Raw genomic sequence first — 20190 nt, 5'->3', positions numbered from 1 at the left:
AAAAACAAGAAATCAGACAATTTTTTAAAAAGCATTTGAAAACCCACCTCTTCACTCAAGCCTTTTCAGTTCTTTAAAGTTTCAAGGTTTTAATTTGTGGGTGATTTTTAAATTGTTACATTGTTTTAAGTTTCTGTATATGTTTTTAACTTGTTTTATGCTCCGGTTAACCGCCCAGAGACAAAAGTTTGGAGCGGTGTACAAATTTGAGTAGCAAAACAAAAACAAAAACTGCACAGGGTGGCGACATTCTTTTTTAAAAATATGGGGTGCGGTGCGGGTTTAAAAAAAAACCCACAAAGAACACCAAGCACGCCCGCGCACCTGGAAAGGAAAGAGAAACACCAAAAGCAGGGCAAGAGGCCAGTCTGGAAACTCCGCGTCCGCCTCCTGCTGCGTGCGTGCGCGCGCGCGTGTGCGTGAGAAGCAACGAGGCAGCCCCCCCTCCACGTGGCCACGCTGTTGCCTGCTGCTCTTTGCTCTCCGCCCACCACAGCAGGGCGGCGTCTCCTCCGCCTCAGTCAGTCCTGCCCGCCCGCTCGACGAGGGGTTGGTAACGGTCGCCGTTTCAGTTCTGCAGGGCAGCCGCTGCGCCGCCGCCGCCACGATGGGCTCGGGCGAGTTGCTGCCTCTCTTGGTGGAGGTGGCCAACTGGAGCACGATCCTGGCCTGCCTGGTGCTCAAGGTCCCGCAGGGGGTCGCTGTGATCGCCGCCAAGTCCGCCCGGGGAATCAGCCTGGAGAGTCTGGTGCTGGAGCTGAGCGGGTAAGGGGGGTCCGGCTCCGCGGCGCAGAGGGGCCGCCTTGGGCAGCCAGGGCCCGGGTCTCCTTCGGCGGCCAGACAGGGTTCCGTCGCCCTCCCTGTGGACGGACGCCTTTTACAGGAAGATGCCGGCACTCGAGCCTGCGCGCCTGTCGGGGCTCTCCAGATGCGGAGGCTCCGGTCGTACTCCCGTCCCTTTTGAGGAAAAGGCACTTGGTGCATGCCCAGAGGCGCCCATTTATGGAGGACCTTTGTAGCGCGCCCTTTCTGCTCTCGCACCACCGACCCCACCCAAGTGGCGGCGAACAGAGGGGTTCTTCTGGGAGCTCTTCCCTTGAGCCTCCCCATTTAGTAGCTCCATCAGGATTGCTGCATCCTGAGCCTGCCTTCCGATCGCACATGCCCTGGCTGGGGCTGTGTGTGTTTTTCCCCCCAAGTGTTCCAAGGCTGGGCCTTGGCGTTTCAAATGGGAACGGAATGTATGTGAGTCCCGGCTGCAGCTCTCATGAGAGGGAAGCACAAGCAAGACTTGCCTGAATTCAGGGCTCCTGTCCTCATCCTCGTTCAGGTTCTAAGTACAATGGCAAGTAAACCACTGAGCAGGTGCAGAGTACATTTTCCTTGTCAATAATTCCACTCTAGCATTATAGAATAGACTTCCTGTTCAGAGGCTCTGTGGCTTCCCATTGACGATTTAGCAACTTATTTTATTTCCAAACACAAAACAAAAAAAAGGGGGTGGGGTGGGTTGAACTTCCTTCTTTTGGCTGGTATTTTATAATAAGCAACTCATTACATAACAGTTAACTTACCTCAGTGGTTCTTGAACCTTGATTATGAAATTGCCTCAGAAAAAAGTGTTTTCAAGGCAAACATTGATGAATGCAGAGTTCTAATATGCCCCACACTGAATATGAATATCTACATTTAGGAGTGCATTTGTCACAGAATGCAAAGTTGAGGGCCTGTGTCCATATAGCAATAAAACATTACACTAGCTCTGTTTTCACCATCATTTTCACATGTTTACTGAACGTGATGAGCAGTGTTAGCTGTAAGAGGAAATTCCAGATGATGACTACAGCTCCCAGAATCCCTAGCTGCAGTGGGCTTTGATGGAGGATGCTGGGAGTTATAGTCAACAACATCTGGGATTCTAGGGAGCAGAACTGTGTCTGGATCCCACCCCAGTTTCTATGTGACTGCTGGTTCCACTCCACAACCTTCCCATAGCTGAAGGTGCTAATACGTGTTGCGTCTATAGGAGTTTCCAGTCACAAGTACAGACTGTGTATATGTGTATGTACAACTGTCTCATCTTTTGCAGGGGGTGGGTCAACCGGTATGATCCAACTCCCTCTCCATATTCTTGGTGAATGCGTGGTGAAAATAGGGCCAGTGTATCCTTACTTTAACTTGGATGGTGCCTTAAAGCCAAAAGTAAAGTTGCTGTGAGGTGTCATACAGACTACAGGGGTTTTATTTGGAGCTGGTAGGTAGAATTTCCTTTGATTACCTGACAATCAGAAGTATAGCAGGTAAAGTTTCCCTTATTTTATTTACATGTATAATTATTTAAGAAACTTGAGGCCCTGTTTCTTTCTTTTTATTTTAATGTAGAAAGCAGCATATTACTGTATAACACTGAAAGAAGGTGACATGGTCTGAGAGGGGTAGCAAGCCTATGAGTGAAGCCTACCAATGTTCACCTATTAAGTGTGTAAATAGTAAGAGGAGCATTACCATGAAGTACTTCAACTTGTCTAGGGAACAAGAGGTTGCCGGTTTGAATCCCCACTGGTATGTTTCCCAGACTGTGGGACACACCTATATTGGGCAGCAGCGATATAGGAAGATGCTGAAAAGTATGATATCAGACTGTGCGGGAGGCGGCAATGGTAAGCCCCTCCTGTATTCTACCAAAGACAACCACAGGGCTCTGTGGTTGCCAGGAGTTGACACTGACTTGACGGCACAAGTTTACTTTAAGTCTCCTGCCAGTACCCGTTACTGTGATTCAAAAGTAGAAAAGCAAACATATCTAGTATCTAGGCTTACATTCCCAGAAACTAAGTGAACCAGAGTGGTCTATACTGTAATATGTAAAAAGGCATTTTTTTCCCCATTTGAGGCACAGTAAATAACAAAATGTCCTTCTGAATTTCTCCTATAGTTTATAGCTTTTATTGGCTTCTGTGGGAGGACTCAAATGGGCTTTAATCAGTTATTGCCTCTCCTAACCTCTGACTGGGAGGGGCCGGGTCACTCATTTGGGCAGGGGCCAAAGCCCTTTTCAGACATTATTCGAAGACAGGCCTGCATAACATAAGGCCCAGGGGCTGGATCTTGCCCACAGGGATCTTTTTGTTGGCCCCAAATAGGAATATCCTGTAGCAACAGCAGGAGCTATTTTAGAGTTCTTGGTCTGTCCTTAGCCACTTGAGACCAAATGTCCCTCACTAGGGTTGCCAACTGTCCTGCACTGCATGGGATGTCCTGATTTCCTGCGGGGAAATGCTAGTCCTGGCCGGGACTCAATTTCTCGTGCTTTTTGACCTTTGGGGAGGGGGATTCTTTTTTACACCTAAAATGCTGCCACTGAGCAGCGGCAGAGCAGGGACACAACGGTGAGAGCTCTCCCGTCCCAAACTATGCAGGGCTTGCTGGGGCGTTGCGCTGGTGATGGCTGCGGCGCTTACATTCACTGAAAAGCTCTGACTCACCACCATTCCCTGCGACTGGTGGTGGGGGTGGGGGTAAAAGGCTCCCTTCCTCGGCCCTGTCTGCCTCACCTGTTTAGTTAATTGGTGTCGAAGGTGAAAATATTGCAACAAAAATGATACATTATAGGTGCACAGACTAAACTTTCTGTGGTATTTATTTATCTAAAGTATTTTTGCCCCACTTTTAAGATAACAATCTAGAGTGGCTTAATATGAAATTGTGAAAAATAGTGAATAATGAAAACAATCATATTAGTCATCCCCCCTTACCTTGATGGCTGTCGCTTCTCCTTCTTCTCCTAGGGCAGCTGGTGGCCATAATGGCTTCTCTGAGGGAGGAGGGCCCCATTCCCAGCAGGTGAAGCTAGAGAGATTTCTGAGGATCACCAGGGATGGATGCTGTTTGATATGCTGACATCAGCATAACAAAACATTTAAACAATTAAAAACCTTTAACTTATATGAATATAGCAGTCAAATTATACAATTACAATCAAGTTACGATTTTACACAGAATAGAGTTTGCATAAAATTGGGTGCTTAGAATCATAGGTATAAACAGCACTGAATTTATTTATACATACATATATACCAGGGTCATATTCAGGGGAAACATTAGGACTTGTATTGTTGGCTATTTTAACTTGACATCTTTCTCCATTGCCAAGGTTCCCACATTTTATCATACCAATGAGCTTTAGAATAAGTAGTAAAAACATTACTGTATCAGTTCTTGATGTGATGGTGGTCAATTTTATTGAGAAGGATCAACAACGATGAGTCATTTATTACATCTGAAATAGCCTTTCACCATGTTCTTAAATGCACTTTCAAAATAATAATAATAATATCAAATATATCTTATCTTACTGTCATTTAAGTGTGGTTAGGATTGTTCTGAAAGTTATAACTTTCACTTTTATTTCAGCTTCATTGTATGCCTGCGGTATATGAGTTACTACAATAATCCACTGCCAAGCTATGTAGAATATCCCATCATCATTGTACAAGGTAGTACATTACTTTCCCTCCACTTTTATTATCATTTCATCTTTTGTTTTTTTTAGATCATGCTATAATACAAGTCTTTTTTGTTTCAGATGTCATTCTTTTGCTATTTGTTCTTTATTACAATGGCAAAATGAAGGATGCTTTGTATTACACAGTCATGTATCCTTTAATTATATATTTGGCATTTTCCACTTATTCAGCATATTTGGCTGCCTTTCTTTTTGTATACCATCTTCTGTCACCGTTGATCTTCAGCATTCTCCCCCCCCCCCCCGTGCATGTTTATCTGATGTGCAGCACTTCTGCATCTCATGGAAACATTTTCCCATAGATTAATGTGTTGTATCTGCAACTGATTTCATTGTGCCAAAGTTTAAGGACCAAGTCTTAATTTGTACCATGGAGCTGCACAGGAAGTTTCTAGGCATAGTTTGAAGGCCCTGACTTTAGTGCTTAGGGTTCTTTGATATTTAGGTTTTATGTATGCTAGATTTAAATATATATCTGTGCTTAGGTAGCCCAACATCTATAAATTGTAGGTAAGCAGATCTGCGTATGTGTACTTAGTCTGTATAGGTTATTGCAAGGAGAGGCAAGGAGCAATTGGACTTCACCGCCACAGGAAATCCTATCCAACATCACTTCTGGATAATGAGATAATCAAGCATTGCTTACTTTTACATCCATAGGGCCACAAGCATAACGTGTGTGTGTGTGAGAGAGAGAGTGATAGATAGAAAGAGAGAGAGAGTGCACAAGCAGTGAAATCTGAGATTCTAAAGATACTTAATTCTATGCTCAATGCCAAATTGGTTTTGCAGAACACACACACAGCTCTCATTTAACATCTTCAAATAAAGCAGTTGGATCATACATGGCTTGCAGCTGACAAAATTCTGGCATGTCCATACAAAGCTTTTGTCAGGGATCAGAACTTAATGGACATAAATTAAGTATAAACGTTGAGCAAAAATTTGCCAGTTTTGTGGAAGAGTGTCAAGCAAAAAGATGGATGGATTTTGTGTGGAGCTGAGCCTAGGCTGACTGCATGGGCAGGGAACCAATATAGCCAGTCTGGGCTACCATTTCGACGCAACACAATAGGAAATGTTGACACTGGGTTCTTCCTCAGTGAAATGAAACGATTTGAACTGCCAAATCAGGAGCAAGAGAAATTCTTGTGCATGTCTGCCAGACATACAAAGGTAACAGTGAATTTCAAATAGTGTTTACAGGTAGCTTGTCGGTTTCACACACCTAGTGTCACCTCATCTGATTAATGGTTCGACCCAAATTATACCAAAAACATACCAAGTGTCCATCTGGTTACATTAATCCTTATTCAACTTGACTACTAAGATTAGATTTGTGGTAGGATGGTACATGCTAGCTCTGCAGCAATGGATCATTAACCTGGCTATGGTAAGTAGCTGAATGTATGTGTGTTTTTGTGTACAGGTGACCCTCGCTATCCGTGGGGGTTCCATTCCTGGGAATCCCTGTTAGAGGGAACAGTGCTCAGGAACCACAGATAGTTGAAAATTGCCTATATTTCATGCTGTAGATAAGAAACTGGGTCTCTAAGAGCCATCCACAGATACATGCAGTTGTCATCCGCGAAACCATGGATAACAAGGGTCTTCTGTACTCTCTTGTTTGTTGGGTCTAGTTGTTGGTGGGATAACATCACTCGTGCTGTGGGAATACTAGGATTTGAAAAGCCAGAAACAGTATCTGACAGTCATTGTTTTTCCATTTTCCTTGACCTGCATTCTGTGATGCACTACATCACAGAACATCATGAATGTTTTGTTAAAATCCATTCTTTCTCCTGAGGTCACTGAGAAGAAAAGACTACGGGGTAGTGCCTAAATAAGATCTGAGTCAAGTCCTAGAAAGTCTGAAATAAGAACAGAGACAGGCTTTAGCCAGGTTTCCTTTCTCCCCACCCCCCCTTTATTTTAATTTTTTTTTTCAACTTGAAAGTTTCAGTTTTATTTAGAACTCCTTGTTTGAACTGGAGAGCTTTCTGCATGCAAAGCCTCTGCTCAACTCAAGAGCCATTGCCCTTCCCTATCCACCAGTCTGTTCTCTACTTCTAACATTGATGCTTTCCCACAGAACTTGAGTACTGTGGCCAGTGCGTTGAGTAAATATGCTCAGCTTCAATATCTCTGGTGGACTAAAGATTCCGGACAAGTGAGTGCCCTGACTTGGAGTCTAGCTGTATACACTTGTCTAAGTAAGTGGCATGTCATACTACTTCTTGCCTTCACTGTAAAGAAACGTTTAACTTGATGATTCTAATGTCTCCGAAATATATATTGGAGTCGAGACATTCTATTTAAATGCTGCCTTGTGTTTGTATGTTGGGCTACTCTTCATAAGAGGAACCCAAATAAATAAATAATTTATCAAGCCAGACTGTTGGAAATATTTAGCTGTTTAGGCTGCTTATTCTGAAATTGCAGTCCAGCTGTTCATTGCCAGCTATCCGTCAAGTATGGTGCGACATACTCAACAGCACTACATGAGAGGGTGATGTATCATAAGACCTGAGTTCCCAGACACCTTAGGAAAAGTTGAGAATACCCTGAAGCATACATCACTGAGAACTAAGAATTTATGGATATCCTTTTTCTCCCTCTCCTTTTGTTTGAATTTTGTGTTAGTTTAGGAAACGGAGGAAGGCTGGGTTGATTTAAATTGCCAAGATAAGAACATAAGAATAGCCCTGCTGGATCAGGCCCAAGGCCCATCTAGTCCAGCATCCTGTTTCACATAGTGGCCCACCAGATGCCGCTGGAAGCCTACAGGCAGGAGTTGAGGGCATGTCCTCTCTCCTGCTGTTACTCCCCTGCAATTGGTACTCAGAGGCATCCTGCCTTTGAGGCTGGAGGTGGCCTATAGCCCTCCGACGAGTATCCATTGATAGTCCTCTCCTCCATGAAGTTATCTAAACCCCTCTTCAAGCCATCCAGGTTGTTGGATGTCACCACATCTTGTGGAAGAGAATTCCACAAGTTGATTATGCGTTGTGTGAAAAACTACTTCCATTTGTGGGTCCTAAATATCCTGGCAATCATTTTCATGGGATGACCCCTGATTCTAGTGTTATGTGAGAGGGAGAAGAATTTCTGTGATGTTATAGACCTTGAATTATGTCTCCCCGCAGTCGTCTTTTTCTAAACTAAATAGCCTCAGGTGTTGTAGCCCTGCCTCATAAGAAAAGTACTCTAGACCCATGATTTTCTTGGTTGCCCTCTTCTGCACCTTTTCCAGTTCTACAGTGTCCTCCTTGAGATGTGGTGACCAGAATTATATGCAGTACTCCAGGTGTGGAGACACCATAGTTTTGTATAAGGGCATTATAATAATAGCAGTTTTATTTTATTTATTATTAAAACTTTTATACAATTGGACTTCACCATAAATTTTCAATCCCCTTCCTAATGATCCCTATCATGGAATTGGCCTTTTTCACAGCTGCCACACATTGAGTCAACACTTTCAATGAGCTGTCCACCATGACCCCAAGATCCCCCTCCTGGTCAGTCACTGACAGCTCAGATCCCATCTGCGTTTACTTGAAGTTAGGGTTTTTCGTTCCAGTGTGCATCACTTTACACTTGCCAACATTGAACTGCATTTGCTATTTTGTCACCCACTTCCCCAGTTTGGAGCGATCCTTTTGGAGCTCCTCACAATCCGTTTTGGATTTCACTACACGAAAGACTTTGGTATCATCTGCAAATCTGGCCACCTCGTTGCTTACCCCTACTTCTTGATCATTTATGAATAAATTAAAAAGCAATGGTCCCAGTACAGATCCCTGGGGGACCCCACTTCTTACTTCCCTCCATTGTGAAAACTCTCCATTTATATCTACCCCGTTTCCTGTCTTTCAACCACTTAGCAATGCACACATGTGCTTGTCCCCTTATCCCATGACTGCTAAGTTTCCTCAGGAGTCTTTGATGAGGAAGTTTGTCTAAAGCTTTTTGGAAGTCCAGGTATACTATGTCATCTGGATCACCTTGATCCACACACTTGTTGACACTCTCAAAGAACTCCAAAAGGTTTGTGAAGCAAGATTTACCTTTGCATGCTGGTTCTCTCCCGGTAATGGTGGGAGAGAGGGCATGCCCTCAACTCCTGCCTTTGGCTTCCAGCGGCATCTGGTGGGCCACTGTGCGAAACAGGATGCTGGACTAGATGGGCCTTGGGCCTGATCCAGCAGGGCTGTTCTTATGTTCCCAGCAAGGCCTCTTCTTCTATGTGCTTTACAATTTTATCCTTGAGGATGCTTTCCATCAATTTGCCTGGAACGGACATTAAGCTAACTGGCCTGTAATTTCCCGGATCACCCCGGATCTCTTTTTGAAAATTGGTGTTACATTTGCTACTCTCCAGTCCTCTGTTACAGAGCCTGATTGCAGGGATAAGTTATAGATTTTAGCAAGGAGGTCGACAATTTCACATTTGAGTTCTTTGAGCACTCTTGGATGGATGCCATTCAGCCCTGGTGATTTGCTAGTTTTCAGTTTTTCCAGACAGTTTAGAACATCATTTCTTGTCACTTCTGTCTCACTCAGTTCTTTAGCCTCCATCCCTGAAGAGCCTGGTTCAGGAACAGGTATATGCTCAGTATCCTCTGCCGTGAAGACGGATGCAAAGAACTTGTTTAGCTTCTCTGCAACCTCCATATCCTCCTTAATAATCCCTTTCACTCACTCACTGTCTAATGGTCGAAATGCCTCCCTGGCAGGTTTCCAGCTTCTAATGTATTTAAACAAGTTTTTGTTATTCTTCTTGATATTCTTAGCTAAATGTTCCTCAAACTCTCTTTTCGCCTCCCTTATTGTCACCTTGCATTTCTTTTCCCATAGTTTGTGTTCCTTTCTGTTCTCTTCATTTGGACAGGCCTTCCTATTTCTGAAGGAAGTCTTGTTCCCTTTTTTGGCTCCCTTGACATTACCTGTTAGCCATGCTGGCATCTTCCTGGACTTAGTGGTACCTTTCCTCCTTTTGGGTATACAATCTAACTGGGCTTCTAATATAGTGGTTTTGAGTAAATGCCATGCATTCTGGAGCGAAGTGACTCTCCTGATTTTCCCTTTCAGCTTTCTTTTCACCATACTTCTCATTTTGAAGAAGTTTCCTCTTCTGAAACTTAATATGTCTGTGTTAGAATTCTTTGCATGTATGCTGAATTTGATTGCACTATGGTCACTGTTCCATAAAGGGTCGATGACACTGACATCATGCACCAGGTCCTGGGTGCCACTCAGGAATAAGTCCAAGGTCGCCTTCTCTCTGGTTGGTTCCAAGACCAACTATTCTAGGGCACAGTCATTCAGCATATCTAGAAATTTCACCTCTTTGTCATTACCTAACTGTGAATTTACCCAGTCTATGTGTAGGTAATTGAAGTCACCCATTATTACTGCCCTGCCTCTCCTTGACACCGCCCTGATTTCCTCTGGCAACTCCCAGTCACTTTCATCGTTTTTATCTGGAGGGCGATAGCACATCCCCAGTAGCACATTTCCTTTCAGGTCTTGTATTGTCACCCACAGGGTTTCTGTGGAGGACTCCAGTCCATCTAGGTTTTCTAGCTTGTTAGAGTCTATCCCTTCTTTAACATACAGTGCTACTCTACCTCCAAGGCGCCCCTCCCTGTCTTTTCTATAGAGTTTATATCCAGGGATAACAGTGTCCCACTGGTTCTCACTTTTCCACACTGTTTCTGTTATGCCCACTATATCTATTTCTGTGTTAGCAAACAAGCATTCCAGCTCACCCATCTTGGCTCGGAGGCTTCTGGCATTGGCATATAAGCACCTATATGCTGAATCTCTCACCTGATGTATGCTCTTTCTTTTGACTCTTTGACCAGCTAATGGTTTAAAACCTCAATTTAAACCATTAATTTAAATCAAGTTTTCCCCTGATACTACTTCACATTTTTCTTAAGCAATGGTGCAGATCTGATCACTAAAACATATTCATTTACAACATATCCAGGAGGGTATATTTTGTGTAGTTTTTTTACAGATAATTTCAGTTTTACCAATTTAGGAAATAAATTCCTAATTCATTAATTTAATTCCTCAGGAATAAATTCCTGTTCGTTCTTCTCTTATGCCCCCAAACTGACACTATTTTTGGTGGCAGAATATGGGGCAGTACAGGAAGCCGTGTACTGAGTAACGCCTTCCCTTTGCACCCTGCCCGCCCCCCCCCCCCGCACTATTTCTTCTACTCCACCTCCTTTCCTAAATTGTCTCTCTTAACTCCTCACTTGGCCCTGCCCCACCACAAAACAATCACCCTGCTATCCAGCCTGTGTTCTTGCACATGAGAAACAGGCTTAGAAACAGAGAGTGAATGCCCAGAATTTTTCCAAAGCCAGAGCTAGTAATTGCTGGGTAGACTAAAGACATTTTGATGAGCTGAAACTGAAATGAATGCCCATGTGTGATTGGTAGTTAACTCAGTGTGTGTGATAGATTAATCCATTTTTAGGAAACTGTAGGTGTAGTCTGTGATGAGATTTAATTTTAACCACATTTTTACATGTGTGATGGAAATTTAATGTTTTTTTAAAAATAAATTGTAAACCATCAATTTTTATCCACACTGATAGAGAGTAATGTATCTGAATCCAAATAAAGTTTTAAGCTAATGTGTATGCTTAACGTGCAGCCCTGCTAATGCAAATGTGTCCTTTTTGGCACAACTGGGCTCCTTGAATTAATCAGCTAATGTTTTGTTGATAGCTTTCCATTGGTAGACCCAAGTGCCCTAGTTATAGATTGTCCTTATCAAGAGAGTGTCCAGTTCCTTAGACTAGTACAGTCGTCGTAAAGCAGTACCAAAGCAGCAGTCTTTCACTTTGGTCTTCACAATTTGAGATCCTGTTTGAAATGAATGCAGTTAATTGCGGTCAGAGTATGACATACCTTAGCATTTGAGTTAGAGGTAAACTTGACTTACACAAATTATCATCTATGTATAGTTGGGGTGCAAACCTAAATGACAAGAAAGCAGTCATTAGCACAAAACTAAGTTAACATCAGAAAACAGCCTGTATCTTATGTGAACCAAGTTGGATCTATTTGTGACAAAAACAGGATTGCTACCACCAATTGCCTATAGTAAAATTATCTGATAAATGTGGAGATTCCTGCTCAGAAGAACCACCTGAGGCATTTCAAGGGAAGTTGAAAAGTATTTGATAAACTAGTGAGATTACTTGGGGGTGGGGTGCAGGGGGGGGATGTCCTTGCATCTTTACTTGGAGAAAACATTGATGGAGGTTATTGGTCAAGCTGTTTAATGGGTGTCGTCTACCTTTCAGCAGGGATGGATGTTCTTTTGGGAGAGGTGCAAGTCTCCATACAGTAGGCAGTACTGAGACAGCGTGGTGTAGTGGTTAGAGTGCTGGACTAGGACTGGGGAGACCCGAGTTCAAATCCCCATTCAGCCATGAAACTAGCTGGGTGACTCTGGGCCGATCACTTCTCTCTCAGCCTAACCTACTTCATAAGGTTGTTGTGAAAGAGAAACTCAAGTATGTAGTACCCTGCTCTGGGCTCCTTGGAGGATGAGCGGGATATAAATGTAAAAATAAATAATAATAATTAATTTTTATTGTTATTATTATTATTATTACTATTTCAAGCTGTAGTAGTATTATTTCTGGCAAGCTTCACCTAAAGAAAATGTCTAAACAAATATGGAGAAAGAAATGTCTGAGGAAGTGCAAAGAAAGACACACATTTTTTATTTTTTTAAAATAAGCCTAAAATATTTTGTATCTCTCTGCGTGTGGCAAGATGGCTTTGCATATCCCTAGACCAGGCTTGCTCAACTTCGGCCCTCCTGCAGATGTTGGCCTACAATTCCCATAATCCCTGGCTATTGGCTGCTGTGGCTGAGAATTATGGGAGTTGTAGTCCAAAAACAATATGGGGGACCTAAGTTGAGCAGGCCTGCCCTAGACTAAATCATTCTATTTGAAGTAAAGCCAACATGTTAATGCATCAATTGTCTGGTTATATGTGGAAACTGCAATTTTAAATGGCCAGGTAGGATATTTGCTTGACAGCTCTTAGCTTTTTGATTGTTAAAGTTTGCCAACTCTTTCTGTCTCAATTACAGCAAGAATATTTACAACTATAATGACCTCAAATGATGTTACAGGTAATACTGTGTATTTTATACACTTTTTGCTCTGGCATGGCAAACAGTAGCTTAGGGGTGTGTGTGGCGGGGGTGTACACACATTTCAATTGACTGTTGTTACTGCAGTGGGCTTTATAAAGTTACATAAAGGGGATGTATAGACATTTATAATTGTGGGTCCAGAGACAAAATTTTAAAATGGGCCCCTCACTGATATATATACACACACACACTCACTTCACATGTGACTTGCCTCTGGGGGGGCCCTTGAGGCGTGGGGGGCCCCATGCAGCCGCCTCCCCTTGCCTAATGGTAGTTACGCCCCTGGGAACAAAATAGGGGGAAAACTCTCTTTGGATTAACTAGTTGTTGGTGAGAGAGAGGCAAATTTTTGAGAGCATATCTCTGCATTCTAAACAGAATTGAAGCTTGCTTTAAATTTAAGGTGAGAAAACAAATACTATTGGTTGTGAAAACATTGAGTCTCTCCAGTCTTCATTTGTTATCCAATACCTACTCAAGCAAGCAAGCAAAGTTGCATATTTTTGTACTATTTGTTATTGTTATTAAAAATGCTTATCGGTTTTAAACCACAAAGTTCTCAAAGTAGTAGTAATGATGATTTATTGCAGTCATACGTATCTCGGGAAAATAGCACCTAGGGCAAGCACTGAAATTGCTCCCCCTGTCCAAACATCTGACACTCATCTTTCAAATAACTTTACCATAATATCAGTAAAAGATTTTTGTCTGACTGGTGAACAGAGCCAATGCTTCTTGACCCCTGTCTATGGGGTACCTGAACTGAAGGTTTTCAACAAAAGGGGTACATTTGCTAAAAATGGTCAGGAATCTGCACAATATCCTGCTCCAATGTGTGGACTTCCTCTTGCAGGATAAGGGCAAAGAAATTGTGCTTTGGGTTACTATGTATTTGAATAAACACGTGATGTTAGCTTAGTATATGTCCGAGTGCACTTATCCTTTAACTGAGTGTATACTGTAGAATGGAAAAACAAGATGGCTAATCTTTAACTAAACACTACTTAATTCCTTTTTCAGTTCTTGTCCGTTTCATAGTCATGTCAGTTCTCAATGTGTGGGTCTTAGCAACTATACTGCATTACAGGAAGATTGTGAAGAAGACTGACTAAGATGGGAGCTCTTCTATTTTAAGTCGCTTGGACCAAATAGGAAGATGGAACCAATATAAGAGACTCTATCTGGGGCCAAAGTGTCATTAAATCAACATTCCATTTAATAGGAAATCACCAAAAGCTACACGCTGACAATTGAACTTGGCCGTATTGATATCTGAAGTAAAATTCCACAAGACTTTGGAATATACACACTTGGATGTACTGTTTTCTAATAAACTTAAATAGTTGGACAATATTTTAGGACGGTATCCACTTAATGTGTGAGTTTTTATTCTTTGGTCTGATCAAATGTTTGAATATATTTATATCACCAACTAGCCAATAGGTGTAGGAAGGTAGGGACAGCATTCGCCTTGGTTGTTGCCCTGCTTCCTGATCCTATCCTATCGAGTTAAGGAATGTCCTCTGGGAGTGAAAATGGGAAAATAAAAACAGGTTGCTCACCTGTAACTGATGATCTGGAAGGGATCTGTTGTATTCATAACATTGGGTTCTGCGCCTGCACAGTGACCTCACGGACCAATTAGCTAGCTCCTCGCTCCGCCCCTAACTGCCATGCATGAGGCCGTGCTGCTCTTATCAGTAGCAGTTGGGGCGTGTCTCTTTCAGTTTCTGGTGGACCGATAGTTGACTCCTTGAAGTCCTTACATGATCTTGTCCTGCTCATTCACCGTGTGGAGGTCCCGGCGGGTCTTATGAATACAACGGATCCCTTCCAGATCATCAGTTACAGGTGAGCAACCTGTTTATCTGGATAGTGATCCGTTGCATTCATAACATTGGGTGATTAGCCAGCTGTAACCCTGGTGGTGGGCAGCAGTCATGGCAGGACCCTTTTCAACACACTCCGCCCAAACTCTCCTTCCTTCGATTGACGAATGTCCAGGGCATAATGCCGTATGAAAGGTTGGCTGGATGTCCAAGTTGCTGTTCTGCAGATGTCGTGCATCAGCACTCCTGCCAAATCCGCTGCTGAGGATGCGTAGGCCCTAGTTGAATGCGCAGTAATGGACCCTGGCGGAAGCTTCCCCTGAACAGTATAAGCCAACCTTACCGCTTGTACAATCCACTGAGCCAATCTTTGCCTAGAGACTGGTTTTCCTTTAGAGCGTCCCTTATAGAGGACAAATAGCTTCTTAGTTCGTCGCATATAGCTTATTGTTTCCATGTAGTACAAAAGTGCTCTACGCACATCCAGAGTATGCATATCTTGTTCTATACTGGACTCTGGGTTCTAGAAAAATGTTGGAAGAATCACGTCTGCATTGATGTGGAAATCCGTCATCACCTTGGGGCGGAATCTCGGATCCAAGCGTAACGTGACCTTATGTGGATAAAATTGCATGAATGGCCGATCCATCCGGAGGGCAGCCAACTCACTCACCCTTCGAGCCGTGGTAACCGCGATCAAGAAAGCGGTCTTTAGAGTCCGTAAACGCAAGGAAGCTGTAGACATGGGCTCAAACGGCTCTTGAGTCATTGCCTGCAGCACCAATGTTAAATCCCATTGCTGCTGTGGGCGTCGTATCGGTGGAAACAAGTTATTCGAGCCTTTGAGGAACTTCTTGCATTCGGGATGGGAAAACACCGTAGTCTCGTCCCAACCCCTATGCTCTGCCGATATTGCAGACAAGTGAACCTTCAGCAAAGTGTTCACTAAGCCTGTCATCTTGAGAGTTGTCATGTACAACAACACCTGAGTCACACTTGCTCGCCTTGGGAAGAAACCTTGTTCTTTGGCATATTGTTTAAAACGCCTCCACTTACTATCGTAATTCTGGCGCGTTGACTTTTTTCTATTATTTAGCAGTATTCTACTTAGTAGCCTATGCACCACGCTGTCAGTCTTAGCACTTCCACCTGAGGATGTCGCAACGCTCCGTCGCTCTGAGTCAACAAGTCCGGCACGTTGGGAAACTTGTGGTAGACCCCTTTCGACATACGTAGCACCGCTGAAAACCACTGTTGTCTGGGCCACCATGGCGTTATCAAGATGCCCTTTGTGGCGTCCCTGAGCAGCTGTACAACAACCTTCGATATCAGCGGCTGTGGGGGGGAAAGGTAGAATAGACTCCTGGTCCACTTGTATTGAAAAGAGTCCCCTTGCGACCCCGTGCCTACACCCGCACGTGAGCAATACGTTGGACACTTTGCGTTTGCAGCTGTCGCAAACAGATCCACAGTTGGCCACCCCCACTTGTTGAAGAGGGGCCTTAGATAGTCCATACTTATCTCCCACTCGTGGTTGTGACTGCACAGCAGTGACCTGCTGAGACCATCCGCCTGTACATTGTCGACCCCCTTGATGTGTATTGCCATCAACACCCCGTCTTGAGCTATGCACCAGTCCCAAATGTCCTGACTCAGCACGCAAAGCGACCGAGAGACCATACCCCCTTGTTTGTTCAGGTACGCCATCGCTGTGGTGTTGTCCAGATGAACCTGCACAACCTTTCCTTGCAACAGGGGCTGAAATGCCTTTAGGGCCAAAAATACAGCCAGGAGTTCCAGGTAGTTTATATGTCTGCGCGCTTGCTGACTCGACCAGTGTCCTTGTATCTGATGGTGTAGACAATGCGCTCCCAACCCTGTAGGGAGGCATCCGTTGTCATACTGCACGCCAGGGTAAGCGGCTGATAAGGTACCCCCGACAGCAAGTTGGCCGGGATCATCCACCAACTCAGAGATTCCAACACCACGCCCGGGAGTGTTAGTCGCATGTGCTGACTGTCGTGGTTTGGTCAGAAGTGCTTCAGATACCAGTTCTGCAGCGTGCGCATACGTAGTCGAGTGTTGCGGACTGTTGTATTGCACAATGCCATCAGTCCCAGGAGCCTCTGTATTGACACCGCCCTTTGTTCTGGGTGTCGTTGAAACAGGCGAATAAGCTCCTTGATCTGTAAAAATCTGGACTCCGGCAGGTACACCCTCTTCTCCTGCATGTCCAATACCGCGCCTATATAATCGACCCTCTTTTTGGGTTCCAACCTGGATTTCTTCAAGTTCACCGTAATTCCCAGGTCCCTTAGAAGATCTAACACACACTGGACATGCGAAAGTAACTTTTCTCTGTCGTCGCTGACCATCAACCAATCGTCTAAGTACGGATATATTACTATACCCATGGTCCTCAAATGCGCCACCACAGCCGCCATCACTTTGGTGAATACCCGTGGCACCGTGGATAAGCTGAACCGCAAAACCACATATTGGTATGCTGTACTTCCGACGGTGAAACGCAGGTATCTCCGATGGTCTTCCCGAAAGCCTATGTGAAAATAGGCGTCCTTCAGGTCTAGAGTGACTGCCCATTCCTCCTGCACTAGAAGGTGTAAGATACTTTGCAAGGTTATCATTCTGAACTTTCTTGTGTCTACATACATATTCAGTTCTCTCAAGTCCATAATGGCCCTTATTCCCCCATCTTTCTTGGGGATTTGAAAGTAGCGGGAGTAGAAGCCCTGCATCCTGTCCACCCACCTCACTGGCACAATTGCCTGTTTTTTTATCAACTCCTTCACCTCCTCCAACAACACTTGGGTAGGTCTGGTATACGTTATCCCTTGAAAGGGTGGCAAAGCCTTGAACTCTATTGCATAGCCAGACTCTATGATCTTCCAAACCCACTGATCTGATGTTATATGGTGCCACGCTTGGGCGTGGCTGGCCAGCTTGATGGTGTTGCTGACCCGCACAAGACCAATGTTGTGGGTCTTGGGTTCTATCTGCTGTGGTATTGTTGGTCTCATAGGTAATGTTGGATTCAGAGGTGGATGGACCGTCCCATCAAAGAGACTGCTTTTGTTGATCCTTGCCCTGTTTCTGACCTCTTTGGCGCTGGGCATAAGGCTTACCACGTTGGTAAGGCCTATAGCGTCTCTTGTATTCTCTCTTATCTTGCCTATAGGCCATCCGGCCTTGCTGCCGCCCGAACGTGCAGTTCCTAGACGCCTGGCCTCCCATGGCCGCCATGAATGTCTTTGTGGTAAACTTCGACTGTTTCCACGATTGCATCGTTGAATCAGTAACCTCTGCAAAAAGTCCCTTGCCGTCGAATGGCAGATATTCCACCTTTTCACGCATGTCCTGCTGCAGAGTTGTTGAGCGCAGCCATGCATGACGCCGTAGTGTTATGGCCGTAGTAAGTCTTTCTAAAATTTTCTTGAAATTCTTCCGGTGTCATAGTCGCAGAATCTTGGAATAATGTGTCCCAAATATGGTGTCCATAGCGTGCTAGACACGCTGAGTAATTTGCGATCTTTATCGCCAGACTTGATGTCGCATAAACTTTGCAGCCCAGCACATCAAGCTTTCTGCCCTCCTTGTCACTGGGCATCGAATGACGCTGGCCACCTCTGGTAGAGGCACACTCTACCACCAGTGAATTGGGAACTGGGTGTTTCATGAGGTAGTCGTTGTCTTCATCCTGTACTCGATAGAGCCCCTCTAGTTTATGGGAAGTAGCTGTCGACGTCTGTAATACGTCCCAAGCCGTCTTCGCTGCCTTTGTTATTGCTGGCAGCATGGGTAAAGACACCGGGTGTGTTACCTTGGCACGCGCCATCATATTGTATACAGGGTCTTTTAAGTGCATTTCCGGTTGTTTTAACTCAAGTCCCAAAGCCTCTGCCATTTCACGAATTTGAACATGGTAGGCTTTTAATTCCTCTGTGGGTGACATAGATGTGTGTGAGGGCACATCTGACGGCAAATCCGGCTCTAGCGGCTCCTCTGGAATCGAAGGGTCATCTTCATCCGAACCAGAAGTGTCTGAAGAATCTGCATCTCCAGAGTCAGGCACCTCAGGTGGTTGGACCGGCACCTGGCGCTGTTGTCTCACCGGCTGACGTCTCTCTGGTGGTGCAGCCACCAGCGTACTCCTGGGTGGAGGTACAGGTGTTGGCATCGCTGCCTGGGCCACCAGAGTTCCAGATTGATACTGTGCTTTCCAAATCTTATACTCGGCGTAGTCCGCCGGATAAACCACCGAAGGGGTATGAGTAAAGCCACACACGACTAGAATGTGAGGTCTGCGGGTGGGTGAAACACATCACAGGAGGGCACACAAACAACGGGGATGGCCCCATCAGGGTTGTCCTATCCATCATCGGCAGTCTCTGCGGTTGCATCGGGCTCGTCGCAGCCGAAACACACTGCAGTGGTCCCAGCAGAGCAGGTAAACGTAGGGGTGCATGCTGCGGAGACATCGATGGTGTCCTCGGTACCGGGAGGACAGGCGAAGCACTTGGTACCGACAGCAACCTGACACCTTGGTCCGTTGATACACCCGAGAAGCCATGAAATGTTGTTCCCGTCGGAGTTGTATCAGTGGAGTCCAAGAGAGCAAGTAAGTCAGTCCGCGCCTGTGCTCCCTCTGTTATACCTCTCTCCGCAGCATCTTCCCCAAAATCAAGGAAGTCCTCTGGTCTGTACTCCTGTCGCGGAGTCAAAGCAGGTGAGACCAGAGGGGTATGCGCTGGGGTAAGCTCCATTGCTGGCCGACGATGTAGAAGGGGTCTCGCACCCTGTAGATCCAACGGTGCCTCCCTCGACACCGAGCACGACGTCGAAACGAGTCTCGGTACCGAGGATGTCAGCAACATCAGCACATTCTGTCCTACCGACACCTGCGGCCTCGATACCGAAGTTGACGGCGTCATCGAACTCGACATCGGTTGCAGCAGTTCCTCTGCCGGAGTCAAGGAGTCTTGTGCCGGCATCGAGAATGAGGATGCATCAGCCTGTCGCGGCGTCGCAATGCTCGACTGCTCTGTCGACCTAGGTGGCTCTGGGCTTTTCCTCGATGTCGATACCCACTATGTCGAGGCCGTCGATCCCATGGATTCCCAGCCTTCGCAATCGGACTGGAGTGGCAATGGAGTACGACTATGCACTCGAGTCTTCTTTTTTCACTTTCTGGGGGGCGAAGCATCCCGTTCCTCTTCCATTGACGACTTATGTGCACGTCGCTTATGCTGGTGGCGCCTCTTCGCCACGTCCTCTGGCTGCTTGAACTCCTTCAACGTAGTGGCTTTCGACTTCCCAGAGGCAGAGTCCACCGTAAGAGCACTCGACCCTGACTGCACAGATGACTTTATTGTCGGCATCGAAGTAATTCCCGACATCGATGTCGAGGGTCTCGGCATCGGCGGGCGGAGGGCATCATCATAAAGTGCCGCCCACAACAGCAATGCCCGGTTCTTTAACGTCTGCTTTGAGAAAGATGAGCATATTTTACAAGTCGCTGGGTTGTGCTGCTCCCCCAGGCATAGCAAGCAGGAATCATGCGTGTCCGTGGAGGGCAACTTTGCCTTACATTCCGAGCAGTGCTTAAAAGTTGTTTT

The 20190-nt window shown here is 45.2% G+C and overlaps 1 protein-coding gene across 1 annotated transcript; it reads left to right on the top strand.

Annotated features, from left to right (window-relative positions):
* Window positions 1–377: 377 nt before the first annotated feature.
* SLC66A3 (solute carrier family 66 member 3) lies at window positions 378–14094 on the top strand. The gene is made up of 7 exons (XM_053285637.1): window positions 378–765; window positions 4414–4496; window positions 4586–4655; window positions 5861–5918; window positions 6618–6738; window positions 12663–12704; window positions 13749–14094. Exons 1-7 carry the CDS (start codon window positions 608–610, stop codon window positions 13838–13840), a joined length of 624 nt encoding a protein of 207 aa, XP_053141612.1. The 5' UTR covers window positions 378–607; the 3' UTR covers window positions 13841–14094.
* The last annotated feature ends 6096 nt before the right edge of the window (window positions 14095–20190 follow it).

This window comes from Hemicordylus capensis, chromosome 1 (assembly GCF_027244095.1).
Source record: "Hemicordylus capensis ecotype Gifberg chromosome 1, rHemCap1.1.pri, whole genome shotgun sequence".
Classification (NCBI taxonomy): Eukaryota; Metazoa; Chordata; class Lepidosauria; order Squamata; family Cordylidae; genus Hemicordylus; species Hemicordylus capensis.
The sequence above is the reverse complement of the archived record's forward strand: the minus strand, read 5'-3'. Positions and strand labels throughout refer to the sequence as shown.

Coding starts and splice junctions, on each gene's coding strand:
- SLC66A3 (XM_053285637.1), top strand. CDS start 608: ATGGGCTCGGGCGAGTTGCTGCCTCTCTTGGTGGAGGTGGCCAACTGG. Junction 5,919..6,617: donor GGATCATTAACCTGGCTATG/GTAAGTAGCTGA, acceptor GCTTTCCCACAG/AACTTGAGTACTGTGGCCAG. Junction 12,705..13,748: donor GACCTCAAATGATGTTACAG/GTAATACTGTGT, acceptor TTCCTTTTTCAG/TTCTTGTCCGTTTCATAGTC.